A 21,331-nucleotide genomic window follows, 5' to 3' on the forward strand; every position below is an offset into this window, starting at 1 on the left:
AGGAGGGGAGGAAGGGAACTGAAGTATGCTAAGCATGAGGTCTTTTTCAATCAACATCAGGGAATGGCAGGTCAGGCTTGTGATGAGAATTAAGTTCCTAATTCTGAGTGTTTGCATAATGCCTTTCATCTGCAAAACACTTCCACAAATACTTATTGGTATGAATTACAGTTTGGCATAACAAAAATGGGGCTGCAAAAGTCTGTGCAGATAGCTGATAACACAAAGTTCATAGGCTTTTTTTTTTCTGTATTCAAGGTTTTATGTGAGGTACTTCCCCTCCCTGCCCAAGTGCTTTGTGTTCCATAAACACAAAATCTGAAGCACACACAGCAGTCACTGCCCCAGTATCCAGTGTGTCCCCAGCATGTTGTGCATCACAGAGTCAGTGATTCTGTGTTCCCACCCTTAGCTCCACTGCAGCTCATCTTCCAGTGGGCTGTGCTTGTACCCTGGAGAGCAGCCTGCTTTGACCTTGCTTTCTTCAGCTTGCATGTTGGTTCTGTTTCAAAAAGCTTTGAATGGCTAATGCCAACAAGTTAAATCTTTGAGGGGCCCCACAGGTGATACTAGAGCTGAAAACAATAATAAGCCTGTTCACATCCAAGGAGCCATAACAACACTTTCTTAGGTGTGACTTTGAAAAAGCCTGAATGATGGCTGGTGCACTCTTCCAGTTGCCAAAAATGAAAAAAATTATGATGTCTCTTTTTTAGCCCTTCACTCCCTATTTTATTTTAAGTACTGCAAAATCCAAAGTTCTAATTGTGAATGCATATATATAATGTATTTTATAACTGCTGGTGACAATCTGCTGAAATAATTGAATAGAAATGCTACAGCATGTGAAACTGGACTAAGTTGTGAGGTTTAAATGCTCTTTATTGTGCTGACATTCAACCTGATGGCTGGCTTGCAGCTGACAGTCTGCTTTAAATGGGTCTGTGAAAGCTGCCTACGAAAAGCAAGTTCATGTATTCTTTGTGAAAATGGCATATGGAGCTGACTAAAAGGGATCCTCAGTTCCACTGGAAAACTTGTGGGAGTTGACAAGTTGAAAAATTTTGGAAATCTCCACATAATGATCCAATTCTTGCTTAAAAATAGCCATGTGCTCTGGTGCTTCATATCATTCTCCTTGCACAGAAAGAGGGGAGAGAAAGGGGAATTATAAACATTGAACATATGAATAAGAGATGCAAAAATCTCATGCTCCTTGGACATGAAAGAGCCAAACTCTGTAGCAGCTGCCCCCACATCCAGTGATAGCATAACTCTTCCTCCTCGTCAGCACTGTACCAATACATGCAACTACAGGTTGCAGCAGCAAAGGAGGGCTGCAAGTCCTCTGCTCCTGTTGCCTGTAATGATTTTTGAAGTGGTTTACTCCTCACCCTACCCTCCCATCAGGCTGGTTTTGTGGGTCTCTTCAACTGATATGGGGATACAAGGTGGAGGGACTTGGAGCTCACAGTTTTCTGGTGAGTGTTATTATCTTCTCCCTAAGGCTCAGTGAAATGACATGAGCCCTATTTTGTGCTCAGTCCGTGTTTGTTAGGCTTCTTCTCAAGAAATGAGACCAAGAAAAGTAGTCTTTTGACCTGGCTGCTCTTGTAGATGAGACTGAAAAGCACACGTCTATTGGGAAGAGGAGACCTCTGAAGCTAATAATATGTTACGCCATACAGCATATAATACCATATATCCTCCTGTGCTACTACAGAAATCTCTGAGAAGTTGATTTTCATCTCCAAGGGACTTATTTATGGCCTTACAGTAGCTCCTAGATGCTTCCTTGTTTATCTTTGTTGTTTTAAAAATGCTGGTTAAATCAAGCACTAATACAATGTGTTGTCTCAGCTTAATCCTTTCTGAAATGAACATGTCAATGCAAAGCTGGCAGAGAAATCTGGGATATAGTAAGAAAAAAAGAGAAGACTGGAATAAGCATTAAAAATGGGTGGTAATATTTGGAAGAGATTGCCTGACTTGTTCCCTTTTTTGCCAGTTTTAATGATCCAGAGTTATGTCCATCCTGGCTTTTAACACTGTTTCTCCATACTTCCTTATTTTTAGGGTTGGTCGACGGCCTGTACTGCTCTTCTCTGTCATATTCATTTTGATATTTGGACTGACAGTGGCACTCTCAGTGAATGTGACCATGTTCAGCACACTCAGGTTTTTCGAGGGATTTTGCCTGGCTGGAATAGTCCTCTCCCTGTATGCACTGCGTGAGTATTCCTTCATTGCCCATACAAATGTGCTTTTATTGAGTAGTGGTTTGCTGTTCTCTGACTTCCTGCTTTTGTTCAAACAGATCAAACCAGAATCATATTGATTGCAAAAGCTTTAGCCCGAATTTTGGTAAGGAGGATTTTGCAGCTCTTTATGTTGCTACAAAGCAGTCTCTGAAGTTGTCTCAGAGCTCATTTTAAAAGTTAAAAGGTGGTTTGTGTTTGCCTGTTGTTTTTTTAAACCTAGAAGTTACCTGTGTCACATCCATAACATGTAATGGGAGTAGATTTCACCCTGCAATATTGAGCTCAGTGGGAGACTTACCACTTTGGCTGCCTCTAGCAGTTTGGCACTTTTTCAGAACTTCCTCTATTGCTTGCAGAAATATCCTGTGTCCCTGCCTCGGGATTGTAAAGTTACAGCAAAAATATGTTAGAACACCCTGAAGTCCTTTTATCAACTCTTTTTATTTTTTGGTTGGGTAGTTTTGGGTTTCTGTTTGGTTGTTGATGTTGTTGTTGTTTTTGTCTGTTTCATGAGGGGGAAAAAATCTCAGAGAGAAACTTGAGGGAAAGCATGTAAGAAATACCTACATACTCCCATCTGGGGTGACTAGTAAACTCGTAGCCAGAACACTTGAAAACCCCCTCTGGAGGCCTTGCCTTTGGAGAGTACATCCACCAGCCTAATTTGTGTTCCTTGGATATGTTCCAGAGATCATCTTCCACTTCCTTGGCTGTTTGTAATTAACAGGTAGCACCACACCAACCGAAGAAAACACAAAATTTCCTCCTCTTTATTATGGCTCTGGAAAAGTATTATCTGATTATATTCTGGAAGCTGCTGTACAGATCTTCATAAAATTTTATTTACTCGCTATTGTGGACAGTATCTAGCCCATTAAGATTTAGGACAGTATCCTTACTTTGCATAGAGTGTTTTTTAGTATTAAATTCCACAGTTTTTGTTTTATTTTTGGTCTGTGCCAAGGGGAAGATGCCTGACTGCAACAGACAAGAGTTTGGTCTGTATTGCACTTCACTGTTATACCTGATATGGCACCAAAGATACATAATTTTTTAATTCTCTTGCCTTTGCTCATGTAATCTCAAGTGAGAATTTTTCACCTAAAAATGAAACTACCTCTGAAGACATTACACTTTTATTGGGAAGTAATTTAACCAGTGTGGTTCCTGTGGAAGGGAGCTTCAGCCATTACCAGTGTGATGCTCAGCTGGATAATAGGCTTGCCAGGATTTTTCATAGCCTGGTGCAGCATGTTAGTTTTTCTTAGTTGATGGGAGGTTTTTTAACTTTCAGGAGATTGTAACTGATTATTTCCATAAGTAAATGCCAACTAAGTAAAAGTTTCATTAGGGGCCTTTTTATGATTGGAGTGAAAGGGTGTATGTGTTGCTTTAGACCAGACAATAGCTTGTCAGCCCAGGCTTTCATTCAGAAAATGGGATATTCTGGTTGCTTCATGCACTACTTGGTCCAGAGCAATGATTTGAGTCTCATATTTTATCCCCACCCTCTCTAAAATTCAGATGTTTGCTATAACCACTGCTGTCTGAATAGACAATGCCTAAACAGAGCTAGTAGGTGTTAGGAGAGATCCCTGTGAAATCAGCTGCAGGCTGAACATCAGCACACTTCCATGGAGGTGAGAAAATGTGAAAGATGCAGCACCTGTGCCTCTGATAAATCTTCTGACCTTCTGTCTCAAGGATGAGGAAGTGTGGGTTTTTACTGTACTAAATACTTTATTTTAAACAAAAGTTGTCGCCTTGGTATAGGGTACTTGCAGAGAAGTAACCCCTAAAGTGTCACGAGAATGGGAGTAGTAGGGTTTTCTGTTTAGTGGTGGTTTTGATTTTAGTCCTCATAATCTGTTAGGCTTCCTCTCAGTCTTTATTTACTATCTTTTTTGATGGATTCAGGAAAGTGTGTGGAGTATTCTTATGGTTCATAGCCCCTCTTCCCTTTCCCTAAATGGCCTTGATTTCTTCCCCTGGAGACTTGTTGCCCCTGGATTCCCAGCTGGCTGCCCTGAACAGAACAATGGAAAGTGGAAAGTTTGACCTGTTAGTTGCAGCCATTGGCCAAAGTTTCCAAAGCTACCGGGCAGAAGAAAACTGCATAGGCTTGCATAGCCTGCAAAGGTAATTAGTCTGCCTCTGGGATCCTTTTCACTGTGTTGAGCTTGCTAGTTGTGCTTGGATTTACGGCCTGCCTGAGGGAAATTGTAAATAACAGTTCAGAATGCTTTGGGAGTGGGAAGAGCACCAAAGTGCTGTCTTTAAAACATAGAGCTGCCAGGATTGAGTTGCCTTCCCCATTCAAACCACACTCTTCTTTGTAGCCTAGTGCTGTTTTCCAAGCTGTCTGCCCTAAGGTGCAGAGTGCTCCAGGCATGAGCCCTGCCTTCTGTGGGGGGACAGCATGGAGCTGCCTGTGCTCCTCTGCAGGCTTTCCTCAGTGCTGTGGTGAGCTTGCTTCTTGTGGCCTCCAAGTACAGTCTCTTGCCTGGAGCTGCTCAGGGCTTATCTGAAGGAACCACCTTGGGATGTTGATTTGTTAAACTGAAATTTTTTTTTTGCAGCTGCCATAGTTTTGTTGGAAGAGGTGTTTCAGGTGAAATTTTTAGTGAAGCTGCAGGAAGAGACAGGCTTTGTGCAGGTGATGGTGCTTGCTGTGGGTGAGGGAAGCAGAGGAGAAACGAGCCCAGGATTTTCCCCTCCTAGCTGCTGTGGGTCCTTGCATCATCTAGGAGAATGAGAGGCAGCAAATCTGAGCAAACACATCCAGCTTTAAGAGGCTTTTCTTTCATGCTGATGTGGAACATGAGGAGCCTCTACTGTCTTCCAGAAGTGTTTTCCTTCCTGGAATCGGATTTTCCTACCAATCTCCAAAGTGGGTTCCTGTGCTTCTGAGCAGTTAACACATGTCTTGTTTGGTGAGGGACCAACAAGAATCCTCAGGAAGCTCTTCCGGGGAATAATTCCCAATGCTACACTCAGCAGTGGTGTGATGCACAGAGCTGGAGCTGCCCGTTGTGGTATGCTGGGTGGGTCCCCTACTGTCCTTGCTGAGCAGATTTCTGTAGTAATTGGCCATCTCTTGTTGGAGGAGGGTGCTGGGACCAGTGGAAAAATCTCCTGGAGAGAGAAATAGTGAAGGGATGCTAAGGAGCACTCTGGCCATGGTGGTTGGAAGGGAATGTATGGCCTGCCCAGCAGCTAAATGTAGAAGACAGTGTAAACTGGGGGATGGAGGAAGACAGGTTAAGAGAAGGCAGAGGAAAAGCTGTTTTTTTCTCAGAGTGCCTTTTGTTTGGATTTGTTGCTGTGTGCACATCCAGAGAGGAAGGATGGGCATTCTGCACCTGCTAGCTCAGCATGGATGGATGCATGGTGCCACAGCCTGCTGCCCAGCTGAAGGACAGGAGGTTTGAGCTTTACCCATTGGGATGGAAAGCCCTAAGATGGCCCTGAGAGGAATTCTCCTTTGGACAGGCTGAGGGAGCAGAAGAGGTGTGGGAGTCCTGAGCAGGGTCACGGGTGCCTGAGTAATGCCTCTGCTGGTGTCTGTGGGTTTGCAGCAGGTGAGGCGTGCCAGTCTCACTGCAGATAGCTCTGCTGGCCGGTTGCAACTCACATGGGGTCAAGTACATTCAGCAAATGTGGAAGTCATGGGAGAAAGCAAATCTGATTACTTTGAGGGTGGGGAGGGTGTTGTCACTTTCATTTCACTGGGTCATTGCCTTGGCGCTGGCCACAGAGCAGCCTTTTCCTGGGTGGTTGTGGAGAAAGGCAGATGCTGCAGCTGACTCAGCACAGCTCCCTTCCTTTAGGGCTCGCTGCCATCAGCTGACACCAGAGCTCTCATGGCTGAGGGCAGGAGTTCCCCCTTCACCCCCTCTCCTTTCACATGCTGCTGCCCAAGTCAGGCTGGTGCCAGCATCTGCCTGAGCCCTCTGCCAGGCAAGCCATCCACCTTCCCGCCAGAGACAACCAAGTGTGCTGCTGTCAGTGGGATATGCCCTCTGATTTTGTCCCTGCTTCCTTTGGGAGATCTACTGGGCACAGTGTCTCTTGTGGTGCCTGAGTCTGGAGGATAGAGTGGGCTCTAGATAGAGGCCTCACACTGGGCAGGGCCAGTAAATAAATGAAGGGAAGCCTTCCCTTCCTGCTGTTCATGTCCTATGCTGTATCTGTTTCCCTGTCAGGATCCCTGCTTTTGTCACTTTCTGGAGCCAAAGCTAAGACTTTGGTATTAATTAAACTATTCAAGGGGAAGGAGAGGAAGGGAAGAGATATTTTTCTGGCAAATGCTCCTGGAAGGTTTAAAGAGCTTCCCATTAAAGTGCTGTGTGCTGTCACTAATGACTGTACCTGGGCTCAGGCAGCACAAGCCATGGTGTGGATTTGCACACAATTGCAGGCTGTTCAGCAGTTTCATGGGTGACTGAGCTACAGATTATGCTACAAAATTAGAAAGTCTAGACTTGAATGAACTGGTAAATAAGCCTGGAAATAGCTGTGCTGGAAAGAAGACCACATCTCAGGTTGGAGCAAGGAAGCAGGGGTGTCCCTCCGATGCACAGTAGCAGAATGAGTGGGCATGTTGCTTCTCATTCACTGTTGGGAGAAAAAATGTAGAAATGCTGTTGAAAATCATAGGTTGTGTTTCAAAAGCCTGTGGAAGCTTGGCAAAGGCTTTCAGACCAGTTAGGATGTCCAGCTGTGATGTATCTTTCTCATTTATAGCTAGGTCAGTCTAACCTGTTACTCCTGTAAATTACACAGGCAGTGATCTGAGAGGCTAAATGTGGCTGCTTAAGGTTTTATTTTTTTTAACATGCATCCTGGAAAGCTAGAGCAGTGTGCTTGTAGTGGTTTGGTCCAAAATACTCATTACTGTTTATCTGCTGTGAGATAAGAATTAGGAGAAATGCAAAACAGGCACCAAACTTGAAAGAATATAAAGAAGTTTATTAACAGACCTAAAAGAAGAAAAAAAATTATACCACCTTCAGAACTCTCCTCCTCCCCCCACCTTTCTCCCTTCTCCCACTGACAATGTGAAAAGACAACCCTTAAGATGTTCAGTCTGTTTACCACTTCCATAATAACCTTGTTCAGTCCATTTAGAAAGAGAAGTCTCTTCTTGCTCATGCTATGAAAACATTATCACAACGAGACAGCCGCCCACTTCCAAATATTGTTCAGTCCATTTAGGAAGAGGAGTCTCTGCCTGCGTGTGAGTCCTTTCCCCCGACTTGCAGCTTTTCCCGCAACTGCTTTCAAGGGTCCACTCTTGAAGTTTTTTGGGGTACAATTTTAAGGTTGAGCCGTTCAGAAAGAAAAACAGAGGCCCTTCTCCTTCCCTGGGAGCAAAGGGTCTTCATCATCTTCATCTTTAGGACTATCTCTGGGAGCATCTCTAGGGACTGAGGTTTCTCCTTTCCCATTTGGAGCAAAAGTCCTCATCTGGTCCATCTCTCCCTGTCCAAACTTCTCATGAAATTACAGCTGCGTCAGCATCTGCCTATCTGAGCGCAGGTGCTTCTGCTCACGAGTTGAACACTCCACCCCCCATATCTTCATGAAATTACAACAGGATACTCTGGTATATCATAGCTTCACAAAAGAATTTCAGCTTCAAGCATCTCCTCTCTCTCTTCCTTCAGGTTTTCAGCTCTTCACAGCAATAAAAAGGGTTAATCTCACCTCGGTCTTGCAGCTTTGCAGCTGGAATGTTGAATTTTCCTTATCGCAGTGGAGAGGGGGGAGAGCCGAGCCGCTCCGGCTGCCCACGGCAAGGCAGTGGGGGGGGTTCCATGGCTGGAACAGGTCCATGGCTCCAGGATGGCCGTGGCCCGGCCCGGCCTGGCCCAGGCAGGGCCTGGCCGGGCCCACTGGCCCCACACGGGGCCTGCAGCCACTTGTCCCAGCGCCGGAAACGAGAGAGAGCTTGGAGGGGGAGTTTGCCTATTCTTAAATGTGGATCACAGAGGTGATCACAACTTTAAGTGGCTTAGAGAATTGTCCATATTCAAACTGGCCATCTGATAGGTTCTTTCAGTTCCCAGAGGAAACTGTAAGCACCCCTTAGCAAGGACGTCCCTTCCAGGACTATGCTTGCTAACCTATGACAGTGCTAGAAAGTTTCCTGTTGACTGAAGAATGAGCAAGTGCCAAAATGGAGCACCTCTGAGTGTTGGGCTGTAGTGATGTCAGATTTGTAAAATAATTTTGCTTCCAGTCAGGTGTTAATAGAAATGGTGAGATTTATCTTTTTTTTCTTTTTTTTTTTTTTCCTCTTTTTTTTTCAAAAGTTTATAGGCTCTGAAATCTTGGAGCATTCCAAGTTTACAATTTATTTCATTCTCAGTTTTCCTCTCGTGACTCTTCAGTAGCAAGCATGGCCTTGGCAAGGCAGGTGAAGCACTGGAAACTGCAGGCTCTGAAGCTATTCTGTGTAATCTGAACTGGCTCAATAAATAACCCTGCAAAGCATTCCCAAATCGGAGGATGTGGAAAACATCTGATTCCTTTCCCAGTGCATTGACATGTGAGTTAGCTCTGCAGAAACGTGCAGTTCTCTCCACTGACAGGTCTGTGATAAGATCAAGGTTGTTAAGCCACCTACCTTCTGTTTATGTAACCAGCCTTCCTTTGTCTGAGTCACTTGATGCAGATCTGGTAGGAGTGATCACAGAGGGATCCACTGAACAAAAAATCTTAACTGGCTCACCTTAAAGTGACCATTAATTGTTAAATTATATGGAACCACTTTGTTTATAGAGCAGACACATCATTGAGATGGGATGCGATTTTCTGGAAACAGCGCCGCTACAATTTTGGATAGCTTTGTGGGAGTACTGTTAAAAGAAAATAGTATGCAGTAGGGGCTCTCCAGCTGCTCAAAAAAAGTGCTGTGCATGCCTTTTATCAAGTGCCTGGGGGCTCAATTTATGCAAGAGTGGAAAAGGTTATTGGAATTACAGTACTCTCCTTACAAGTATAAATCTTCCGTGTTCCATTGCTTCCCTCACTACAGACAAACCACAACTCATATAATCTGTTTGTCTCTTTTTTTCTCAGTACTTCCACTGAATTTCCTTCCCTTTTCTGATGGTCAGAATGGGTATAGGCCCTTCGAGGGACACAATGTCTGCCATTAGGGCATTGACTCTCATCCTTATTTTAACCCCTACACACTGTCTTCTGGAACAGAGGTGCCCTTCAAGCATTGCTAACATATTGTCCTTAATCCTGGAAAAACTGTACCAGTGAAGGCAGCCCATTTAATTTATACCAAGTCTTCAAGTATGCCAAAGGAGAATAGAAGTAGGCTCTTCCTAAAGCTCCTTGGAAGGTTAAAAGATATTTGTTTGATGCAGCTATTGCAGCAAAATATAATTTAAATCAATTTTTCCATTTCAGTTGCTGAAAATCTTGTGTGTTGTCAATGTGACAAAAAGCCTAAGGAATTAATTTTATTTGAGGTACTTTTTGTATGACTGGTCAATTGTGAATGCAATTAAGATTGAACACTGCAGTTGTTACACTTGTGATCATGACAGTCAGATGAGACTAGAGTACACTTGCGATTTCTCCGGCTCAGAACACAGCTTGCATTTTTACTGTTTGAAGTGTCTGTCTTTTAATTGTTCCAGACCAGCTCCAACAGTCTGGGTATGCTCAGTCTGCAAAATCATACCTTCTGTCTTACCTTCTTACTTGTAACTGTTCAGCACTGTAATTACACTTTTAGGGACTTTTTAAATTGGTGTTTTTTTAATCTGAGCAATGTCAAATAGATTCATAAGTCTGTTGCACAGCTAAAAGCTTGCTGCCACTGAAAGGAAATGAGAGGAGCTTTTCTCTTCCTCTTCCAAATTCCTTTGCATTGTCTCAGCTGCTCGTACAACCAATGACTTTAGACTATAAGGGAGTGTTTAAAATGGATAGTTAAATCCAAAAAGTTGCCTTTCACTTGCAACTTGACTCAGCTGAAGTGGTGTTATAGCCTCACTGTAAGAATAAATTGTAAAGTGTCTGTTCCCTCTGCTGGTTTGTTGGTATTTTTCCCCTCTTGCTGTAAGACAGCTGCTAAATGGCTTTTTCTTGCTACATGGATCCAAGCTAGTGTTCTGTGTTGTGTAGGGTGGCTGGTAGCAAAAGCTTCCCGTAACACGTGCATGCATCCATGCAGGTCGTGTCCAAGTGACTTTGATTTTCCAAATCTTTTTAATTTTTCCTAGCAGGAAGCTAAATTTTGGACAGAGAACGTCAGACAGAAGTTGTACATACAAAGCCCATTGTGCTGAGACTGTTGCCTTACTGAGTTTTAGCTGTCCTGTTCCTCATCTGTGTCCCAGCACTTGGCAGCACTTGAAAACAGGATGGGCTAGTATTGGAAATGAGAGGAGCAGTGACATTCTCAGGAGTTGCACTTAAGACAGACAGCAATCAGGGCTGGATTTGTTTTTTCCCCAGATGCTTCTTCCAGTGAGGGCACAGACATACATACATTTTTTTGTGTGTGTGTGTGCCAACTTTCTGCTGCAGAAGGAAGGATGCATAGGTTCATAAATCACCTAGGAATGAATAGTGCTTTACTTCCCTTTCCTGCCTACCCCTACAGGTTAGCTTGTCAGGAAAACAAGCCAAGTTGTAGCAACAGGATGTGCATAGAGGAAAAGCCATGTGTATGTAGAAGATGCATTTGGAAGTTATCTGTAGTGACTTTGAATGTTCAAGTCCAGCAACAAATGTCAGTGCACAAATTCACATAAATATTTATGTACCTTTCCAGAGGAACCATAATTAAACAAGGGTAGCCAAATTCCCATCCCCAGTCACGCAGACATGACTCCTATTTTCTCACTTAGAAATAACGTAACCCTGTGGGATTTTTACTAGTTCAAGTTAATTAAATTTCACTCAAAGCATGAAATTTGCAGGCAGTGCTCATTGCAGTAAACTGCAAGTGCATATTATTTAGTCAGATACAATAAAATGTTCACTTTTGTTTTAATTCTTCATTTTATTTGTTGACAGTGTACAGAATTTAATCATACACGCTATACCAGTGCTCGTATCACTAATTTTTCTTTTTTTTTTAAAGAAAACTCCTTGATGTTGCATTGTGAATGAATTTGTTCTTAAGTTATATGCTGCAGTTACTGATGGACCTAAAAGTATGAGCTATGTTTTTGTCTTTTGAGAACATTTGGTCCCTTCTAAAATGACTTGTACAGACACTTACGTAGCTTTTAGAGATAAGTTGAGACCTAAGTGCTTGCTAATATCTTGGAAACTTGTTTGTTCACATTCTTTGAATTCTGGTTATGGTATGAATTGTGAGAGATGAAATCAGTTCACTGAAGTCTAATGAATGACGTGCAATTCTTTGCAAGCACTACTTCAATTTTGGATATATAAGCCATATGTCTGCTTTAGTCATCTATACATCCAGTAAGGAATCTTTCAAGTGTTCTTTCAACAGTTCTTGAATTTAGGCCTGGTAAAAAAACCCCAATAGTATTCTAGAGAAAAAGGGTGCTTGAAGAAGGTTCAGTGCCTTGGAAATATAGCTGTCCCATGATGAAGTGCCTGTGCTGAACTGTCAAAGAAAGCATGGCCCAGTACTTGCATCAGAAATTCTGCACCCATGTTCTTGCACCTCTCTGGGTGATGTCCTCACCTCCTGGATGTCCCAGCATTTCTCTCTAACTGGCTTGTCCTTGGAGGAATTCTTGGCAAGCTAACAATTCTTGCGGCTTCTCCTTCCAGCTTACTGCCCTATTCCCTGGCAGAGACCACCCTCTTGTACAGCAATGCCTCGGCCCTCTCCCTTGCAGTCAGGCATTTAAGTGCAAATACATCTCCATCAGCGGCTTAGCTCACATAATCAATGTGCTCAGTTAAGGACATACATTTCATTCTGCTGCTGTTTATTCTCTGAGGAGAATAATCTCTGGCAGAAGCAGCAGGGGAGTGCAGTGTTTGCGCATGCCTCGGCTGGACGAGGACCTGAGAAGTGCCGCGGTGCAGTGGAGGAGGGCAAGCTCTGCTGGAGCACTGTGCACTGTAACTGTGATTTTGTTAAAAATGCAGACTGGAGAACCCGTGTGCCCTGGTACTAAGACACAGGCAGGTTACTTTATGTTACTGTTATCCAGACACTTGAGATTAACTCCCTGGAGAAACTAGGAGGGCATTTTCTCTATGAAGCACTGAGTTCAGTGGCTATTTATGCACCAGGGTTGTTGTCCAAAATAAATAAATAAATGGATCCCTAGAGTTTTCTCCTTGATGTGAAACTGCTGTCCAGAAGGAACAAAGTGTCAGCCTGTCAGCTCTTCAGGGACTTTTTCCAGTTCTTCTTGGAAAAAGTTGCTTCCACTCCGATTTCAGTCCTGTACTTGTAGGTATTGTAGCTGTCTCCTGGATATGGAGCATTCAATTAACAGAGTCAGAAGAAAGAAAAATAACAAAAAAAGCACAGGAAGCAGAATCAATAGTGTGGTGAGGCAAAAAGCAATATATAAGGGAAGAATTTCTGTGGGTTTTTTAAATTATTATTATTATTATAGAAAACAAAAATGGATTGAAGGCAGGAAAGAAAAATAAGAGCAACTTAAAGATTGTGTAATGCTGGAAGCAGCTTATGTGGTGAAATAACCAGTGTTCCTAATAGCATCCCGTTTTTGTTTCATTTATAGCTTTGACTTTGAAATGTTTGGTTGGGGTTTTTTTTGCCTAGAACTTGACTGACTTGTTTTTCAATGCAGAAAGCCAAATCTGTCTTTCTAGGAAGCTTGAGGAAAATTAATTAAAGAGCTTTTGAATTATAGAGCCATTAAAAATGACTCTGCTTTGAAAGATAAATAAATAAATAAAACTGTCAGTGTTTGTCATCTGTTGAAAAAAAAATTGCTTCTCTCGTAGCTGTACAACAGAGAAACCCAATTAGTGCACTCCAATGCTTTGGAATTTGGGCAGCAGAAGCTTTGATTATGTCAACCTGATACATACGACTGTACTCATACGAGTCTTTTCATGTGTCATGTGTGAGTTTAGAATTGTGAATCAGCCTAAAGTGTTGTCCCATTCTGTTTTTTTTTTTCTTTAATATCTGTGCTAAGTCTGGAAGAAAATCTGCAAAATCCAATCTACAAAATCCAATCTGCAAAATCCAATCTGCAATTGCAAACCTTTAACCTGATGGATTTGACTTTTTCAGGAGACGGACTTCATCCTTTTTGACTGAGTGTTGTATTTCAATTAAAGAGCATTCATGCAGGTGCCCTTCCTCCCTTCCTAACCTTTTATTTAATGGTGGTCTTTCCCTGAGAATAAGTGTTTCATGTTGGGTCTAGGGTTAGTAACAAGTGCCAAAGCAGAGAAAAAGAATAGCCAATGCATGACCCAAAGAGGGAAAATAAAAAACCAGAATATACAGTATGAACTACAGCTGACTCTTCTCTCATGCTGTGATAAAAGACAATGTGACAGATATTTTTCTAAAATAAGAAATCTGCTCCTATCCAAAGAAGAATAATAACAGCAATTAAAGACTTTGTGTCCTAGTTGTTTTGGAAACAAAAAGATGACCAGACAAACCTGGCAGCATGTCATGTTAGCATATGTGACTGTGAGCAGCACTGCTGCCTCAGTGCTGTGCTTCGCTGGGATCTTGGCTGGGAGGTTTTTGTACCTGGTGGGACTTGCATTGGACACACCAGTGCTTTTTCCTGCCAGGACTGCTTTGAGTTTGACCTCTGACTAGGATACATTTATTTACCCACAGTCTCTGTCCCTCCTTCAGGCCACAGAAGCATGTCCTGCTTGCCCATGCCACTCGGCTGCCAGCCAACAGCTTCAGTGTGGCTCTGCCCATGGCAGTGCTGTGCAGGTGGAATACCTCACTGGAGCAGGCTTCTGCGAGAAATAACCCACCTGCCTGTCCAAGCAGGACAAGGCCTTTTATTTATGTGTCTGATCCTTTCTGCCCTGATTCTGGGAGTAGTTAAAATCTCACAATGACTGCAGGAGGAACTGCCTGGAGCTTTTGCCCTGCAGGAGAATCTGACAGCAGCTCGGGGACAGCCTAAGCTGACCTGGCTCTGCTGTTCTGGGTATGCCCATCCTGCCCTGGCTGGTGCTCCAACCTATTGCTGGCCCTACAATGAACTGAGTCAGCAGTGTAAACAAGCAGAAAACTGTTGATTTTATTGTTTTGTTTGGTTTTAAGTCAGTTTCCCCCTGGTCTTTCCCCTCACAAAAGCTCACTGCAGGGCTGAATAAGCCTAGGCAGACAAAGGTGGAGAGAAGGAGCAGGTGTCTGGGGAGTCAAGGAGAGAGGAGGGGGTGCAAGGGCCATCATGTAAATTTGCCTTGCCATAATGCCCTGCTGTAGAATCAGTTTAAGAGCCCTTGTGGCTTGCTTGTAGTGCAAATGAATCTATTCTTTCAAGCTTACTGCAGCAACCTCGGGTCAGGAAATTCGCTTGGTGTAAACAGATTATTAGGCTGTTGCAAGTAGTGATGAAGCTTGACTTTATTCAGTGTGGGTCATTCTTGAATGTGGGATTTAAAACTTACTTCTTGAAGGCTTTTTAAAGATTAGACAGTGCTTAATTGCGTCTTGGCAGAGACAGCAGGTCTAATACATTGAGAAACATATGTCTTGGACAGGTTGATACTTCCTTTCAGGATAGTTGTCTTTGAAGTAGTAGCAAATGGAAGTCCTTCCACCTTTTCTAGGCACTGAATAACTTCGAGAAAAGCAGATAAACTGGCAGCAGAGAAAAGCAATTCTTAAAAATAATTCATAGAGATCTGTATGGCTTTAACTTCATTTGTTTAAGCTTTCAGAGTGAAAAGCTTGGCTTTGGATTTATTGAAAACTTCTGAAGCTCAGTTGGAGAACCAAATATGACCAGGTCCTGGTTACGAGATTTCCACTTTTCTGGCTGGCTTTTCTTAGCAACATCCAAATTGGTGAATAAATAAAACCCTTCAGTCTGCCAACGACAACAAAAAATCTGTGACTCAGACCAAAACATCTTGATCATGAACTTGGCAGTTCTAACCTTGAAGAGCAAAAAAGCAGACCATCAATCTGATATTTCAGTACTGGAAAGAGCTGCTTTGAAAAGATTATTTTATTGCTGTCCCATCAGTTTTACTCAGTTAATTTTACCTTTCAGTGAGACTAAATTTTATTTTTTGGCTTTGCGATAAGAAAAGATTAGGTCTTGAAGTGAGGGGCAGAGATTATATTTGTGTCTAGGATAAAGATGCTGAAAGATGTTATCTGTGCTGAATTGTCTGACGAGCTCCTATAACCTTGGTCTTACACTCAGAACATTTGCAAAGTCTTTGGGATTGTCACAGTGCATGGGTTTTTTTGGTTTTGTTTGGTTGGTTTGAGGTTTTTGTTGTTTTCTTTTGTTTGTTTTTTAATTTATTATTTCTGCTTTTCTGAATTAATTTTTGATTGCTAATTTGGTGGTTGCCTGAGAATGTCTGACTACAGCATGTCCACTTCTATTTTAAAATGTACTGTGTAAAATAGGAAATACAAAAGGAAGTTTCTGCATTTATGTGTTTATGCTTCAGCTGTGTCTCCTGTTTTGTCATAAATGGCAGTGCTGAAAAGAGCGAGTTTCACTTTCTCAACACTGGAATGAAATAGTGCTTATTCTTTGGAGAAGACATCTATGAGAAAGGTACACTGTAAAACTTATTATATTAGGAGTGTTCACTAAGATTCATGTGAAAACAGGTTTTTCCTGATGATTCTGAATTGGAATCCTGGTGTGCAAAGTGTTATGCACAATTCTAATTTCAAATAGAATTTTAGTGACTTAATAAAAGCTACTACTGCAAGAAGGCTAAATGCCAAAGCAAACAATCTTTGAGTGGATTTCTTTTATACTGCATGGCAGTTACACTTGTACAATGTGTAATTGGTATGAAATGATGCTTCTGAAATGTAAACCTTGAGAATTTCAAGACAGGCATTCAGTGTAAAATTCATTAGGTTTAATTTCACTTAACTGTAAATGTAAAACTATTACACATTTGAGGAACCTAAACATACAAATTGTTGAAACATTCACTTCCTGCATGTTCTGCAAAGTGGTGAATAAGGACAGGAATAGCATTTTGCTGGCAAAACCATTCCATGTTGTCTGTACCTGAAGAATTGGCCACAGCAAGGGTACCTCTGAAACCACCTAATCCTGCCCCAGTGCAGGTACCTGTTGAGAGAGGTGCTGTCAGTGTGGTGTGGGGCTGGGGGCCAGCTGAGCTGCTGCCTATGTGGCCATTTGCCCATTCCTCAGAGAACTGGTGCTTCCTGAAGGTCTTTAAGGAAAAGTCTTACTGCATGGGAACTGCACTGCAACTGTGATCCTACCAAGATAATGATGTTCTGTAATTATTGGATATAGAGTTCCTGTTAATGTGGTCACCACATAGGAGAACTGCGTTTGCATTCCTGTAACCGCTCCTTAACTCCCAAGGTGAACCCTGGGGAAATCCCAGCAGCTTCTGATGCAGGGAGGAGCAGCCCTGCCCACCTGCATCCCTCTCTGCATCTGCTTCTTCTCTGCTGGCTTTATTCAGACATATAATCCAGCCAGCAAATTGACAAAAACTCACTTTGCTGAGCCGGTTTTCTACTCTTTTGTTGAAATATCCATTTAGGGAGCAAACAGATGCAAATGTTGGTGGTAAATGTCAGGGGAGGTGAGAATTTTGTGCGGGGGTGACAAACTGCATCCTGACCAGAGTTATCTCCTGAAGCTAAATCTGAAAACTGAGCAAAGGTGTGGCAATACATTACAGCTCTCAGAAAACACTGCCAGTGTCAGAATTTTCTGCCACTTCCTGAATTTTGCCAATTTGGCTGGTTTTGTAACTGCACTCAAAATCAACTGCACAAGGTGATGTGGCTTAAACAAAATAAATCAAAAGTACCTCTTGAAATATTACTCCCACCACTGTCAGTTCTTCTGCTCTGTTTTTTGACAGATCCACCCTAGGATTATTGTGTGTTTGCAACAGCAGTGGAATTGGTGCAGATAAGGGAACCATAACCAGTAACGTGTTCTTTCTTTCTTGTACCACATTGTCTCTGTGCATTCAGGATGAACTATACTTAGATGAGTTTCTTGTGTACTGTAGAGTACACTTCAGGTGGAGCACAGTCAAAAGGGAAAAAATCAGAGCATCATTCTGTGAGGAAAAGTGAATTCTTGAAGTGTAAAATTTTCTATTGGCATCACACAACCTTGTCTGACATGGCTACAGTCTTTGGACCCCACTAAAGGAGGTTAAAGAAATGATGGGTGAGGATTGGTGCATGTATGGATTCCAGCTGAGCTGGCCACCCTCCCATGGACAGCAGGGAGAGGAAGAGACTCTCACTCAACTATTTATAGTGGCAAGGTGTGGTCTTTTTTCATTTGGAATTCTGGAACACTAGCAGCAGACCTAGCAAAGATAGATGAGTGAGTGAATGGCAGCAAATGGGTCAAAGGCACATGAATCACTAAAAGAAAAGTATGGCATATGGGGGGATGTGTCTTAGAGGAGAGGAAGATTACCTAAAAATAAATATTTGGAAATAAATATAAATATATATGTACACACAACACATTTCTTCTTTGAAAACTGTACTGTGATAGGCACTTTCTACAGAAAATGTTTGGCTTCTCTGGCATTTCCCTGTGCTGGAGAAACCATGGATGTTTTGTTCTGGGTCACATTTAATATCTGTGGTCTCTGGAGATAATGCATTACTTTCAAATGCTATATGTGTTTTATTCCTCATGTCTGGATTCCTGGATCACATTTTCATTGCAGATTCTTTCCTTGCTAAACTAGTCTGTTGTATCATGGGAATCCTTAAGCAACAAGGACAGATTAGGTGAAAGCATATGTCAAAATATTAAAATTTCTCATGGGATAGAAATTCCCCATCCCACGCAGACAGCATGCATAATCTATTGTTGGCATAGTCTCCTATGCAATCCCTTCATATCTCTTCCTCTTCATCAAGTTCTTAGTGACCAGAGAGGTTTTCATAAAACACTGTAATCCAGAATGGCCTGAAACTGGCACATGGTGTGACTCCAGGGGACGTCCTGTACAGGGCTGAGTTGGGCTCCATCCTTGTGGGTCCCTTCCAACCCACCACATTGTGTGATTTGGTGATACTTGTGTGCAGCATGGATGTTTGGTGGGAGAGGCAGTTGCTCCCCAAATCTGCAGACATTACTCCTCGTGTCCTGCACACTGCTGGAATTTAGTGAAACAAATTCCCAAGTGCTGGCATGTGCGTTTTCTTCATTTCTGTCGTATCCTTTTTGGGCAGTTGGAAGCATTTAGTCTTTTTACTTACTTATCCCACAGATAAGGAAGACAGTGTGGTGAAAAAGCACAGTGCAAGCTTAGTTATTCATGTGATGATAAAATTGGTATGAGATCAGGAAGTCAATTGACACGCAGAAAACACAGGCATTTAAATTCTGGAATGCTTGAGTGCTTGGTTCTTTTTGTAATGTCAATGCGTTGCATGTGACATAAGAGGAGGCTTTTGTATATCTGCATGGTCTCTTGGGCTTGTCTCGAGTGACGGGAATTCCTTACGGTGGCACCAAGCAGCTTCGCGGTGAGCCTGGAGCCTGTGGCATTAACGCCTTGGCAAACTGACCGCTGTCATTTGCATTGCCTCAAGCACCCTGGCCGCTGCTCCCACGTGGAGCTGTGGTGAGGGACATGGAGACAGCCACGCTTTTGGGAATGCCTGCTTTCAAGAGAACTGCAAAATACGGGCTGGCAACCCGAAATCGTGTGTACAGCCCGTGCGCTGTGCAGTGCCTGGCCAGTGGGTCCACAGACGTGTGACACAGGAATGTTTCCTTGTATGATAGCCACAGACTAATGGAATGTGGCTGGAAAGCACAGGCAGGCCAGGTAGTGGAGGTGGTGTTTTGACCTCTGGTCCAGTCTGTGGTCTATCTTATGCTTTCCTAAAGTAGCATACATTTTGTTTTCTGGTCTATTGTGTTTGCCAGGGATCACATAAATCGTGCATGTGTGGATGTTCTGTCATTAAATCATAGTAAAAAAACACAACAGCAAAATCAAAAGTCCTGGATTCTGTTAATGCAGTTTTCAAATTCCCAAGTTGGAATGTAAAACTGAATTTTTTCTTAGCTTAGGAAAGTTCTTGTGTTTAAAAAAAGAAGAGGAAAAAAATATGAAGTCCCAAACGGTGCTACTGCCTCTAAGTGTTGGTATGGAAAAAGATTATGGGATGCCCTGCAGTCAGCAAATCCCTTTTCATCTGGTTTGAATGCTCCTCACCTGACCAAAAGCCCATAATATATGTGTGTGTCTGCATTACTATTGATCCTAATTTCCGGGCAGTGCCACTTAATGGCTTTTGCTTGTTTGGAGACAGGCTTGGGCTGACTTTCCCAGCCGTGCCAGTGCGATCTGTCCCTGAAACGTCCTCCACCCCAGCAGTCACCACTTCTCCCCAGAGCACCGTGCCGCTGGCGCTAGCATTGCTCACCGCACTTGGCTTCTCTCTTCACACAGCTCCTCAATGAAACACCTGATGAGTCAGTGTTAACTAATCTCACTTGGGTGTATGGCTGTCACCTCCCTGGAGATGCTCTGTCTGTGTCTTGAGAATGCCGTGAACCAAAGAGAGATGGTTTGCACTCAGCTGCAGCCTCTTTCTCCACATAATTTTAGAATTCGGTACCTGTAGGGATAGCAAATTGGAAGGGAAAGTGGCATAAGCAGAAGGAAATGTATGTGTCTCTTGCTCCCTCAGGCAGCACTTTTACATAAGAGGGACACTTTAGAGATGCATATTGAAATTGATTTCATCTTTCTGCCCCATTAAACAAGCAATTGGTTTTCAACAGCAGCTCACAGATGAATCTGAGTCAAAGCAGGATGATTAACTGGAGGACAGCCAGCTTGGCCATTGTTTGTCCTCTCCTGTTTAATGCTCAGTGTATAGCGATACACACATCAGAGACTTCAAACTCCTCCCTTCAAGAGACAATACAATAAATTAATCTGTTGAGAAATTGCTGAGATTCCAGCCTCCCTACCAACTTTTTCATTTAACCATGTTAAATACTGCTAGCTGGAGTTGCTCAAGTCAATGACACAGCCAAACACTGTAAAACATTATTTTTGCTTTTTTGCATTTCCTATCTATAAATAGGTGGTTTGGAGTTCAGTTGGGTTGAATACACTGAGATGAAACTTAATTCCTGTCAGTTGATAACAACTATTCTTCATTCAAATGTAGAATACACTCTGCTTTTACTCAAAAAACTTCGTGATCTTTGCACGTACGTACCAGCAACCCCAAAACTACAATGTCCTGAGGGCACATGTGCCCATCTCTGTTCTGAATATCTGAGTTTCGGGTATTCTAGTGACTAACCTGACTTTAGAAAGGAAAGGATTTTAAGGAGTGTCTCTTCAAACTCCAACAGGCCTAATATCTTATGTCCCAGTATTTGCCATCTAAATTATTTTAAAGGAAAAATAGATGTACTTAAAAGCCCTTAATCATTGTCATGATCCCTCTTTTGGTTTATTGGTCAGGGAAGCAAACATACTCTATTTTTATGGGGGCTGACAGGAGAGAAGGTAGAAAGGTAGAGGAAAATGCTACTGCTGTGGACACTGTGCCTCTCAGCCAATTTAAACAACCATTTTAATCAATTTCCCTTTGCAAGAACGAATTAGAAAATATAACTGTTGCTATCTACAGGGAAGGGAGAGTGAATCTAAAAAATTGAAGTTCAAGGTTATTGGAGCTTTTATCTGTCTATAATATAGGTATATGTCTCTGAGCTGCTGAGTATTTTTATTGCTGCTGGTTTAATAATTAATCTACCCTTTGGAAGCTGCAGGCTTTTTGCCTAGGATTAATGCGCTCTTCACATTCCCATGTTTTCTACCTTGTCCTGAAAGCTAAGTGGTACCACAAGACTCTGCTGCATGGGGCTTATTCTATTTTTGATCAT

The 21,331-nt window shown here is 42.6% G+C and overlaps 1 protein-coding gene across 1 annotated transcript in view; it reads left to right on the plus strand.

Moving 5' to 3' along the window:
* Positions 1-21,331, plus strand: part of SLC22A23 (solute carrier family 22 member 23) — a 110,856-nt gene that overhangs the window by 21,257 nt on the left and 68,268 nt on the right. Inside the window, 1 exon segment of the mRNA XM_042049205.1 lies at positions 2,077-2,231. Within this exon segment, the coding sequence (XP_041905139.1) occupies positions 2,077-2,231 (155 nt within the window).

This window comes from Corvus kubaryi, unplaced genomic scaffold (assembly GCF_017639235.1).
Source record: "Corvus kubaryi isolate FWS band 111438036 unplaced genomic scaffold, C.kubaryi_AGA036_p1.0 69, whole genome shotgun sequence".
NCBI lineage: Eukaryota > Metazoa > Chordata > Aves > Passeriformes > Corvidae > Corvus > Corvus kubaryi.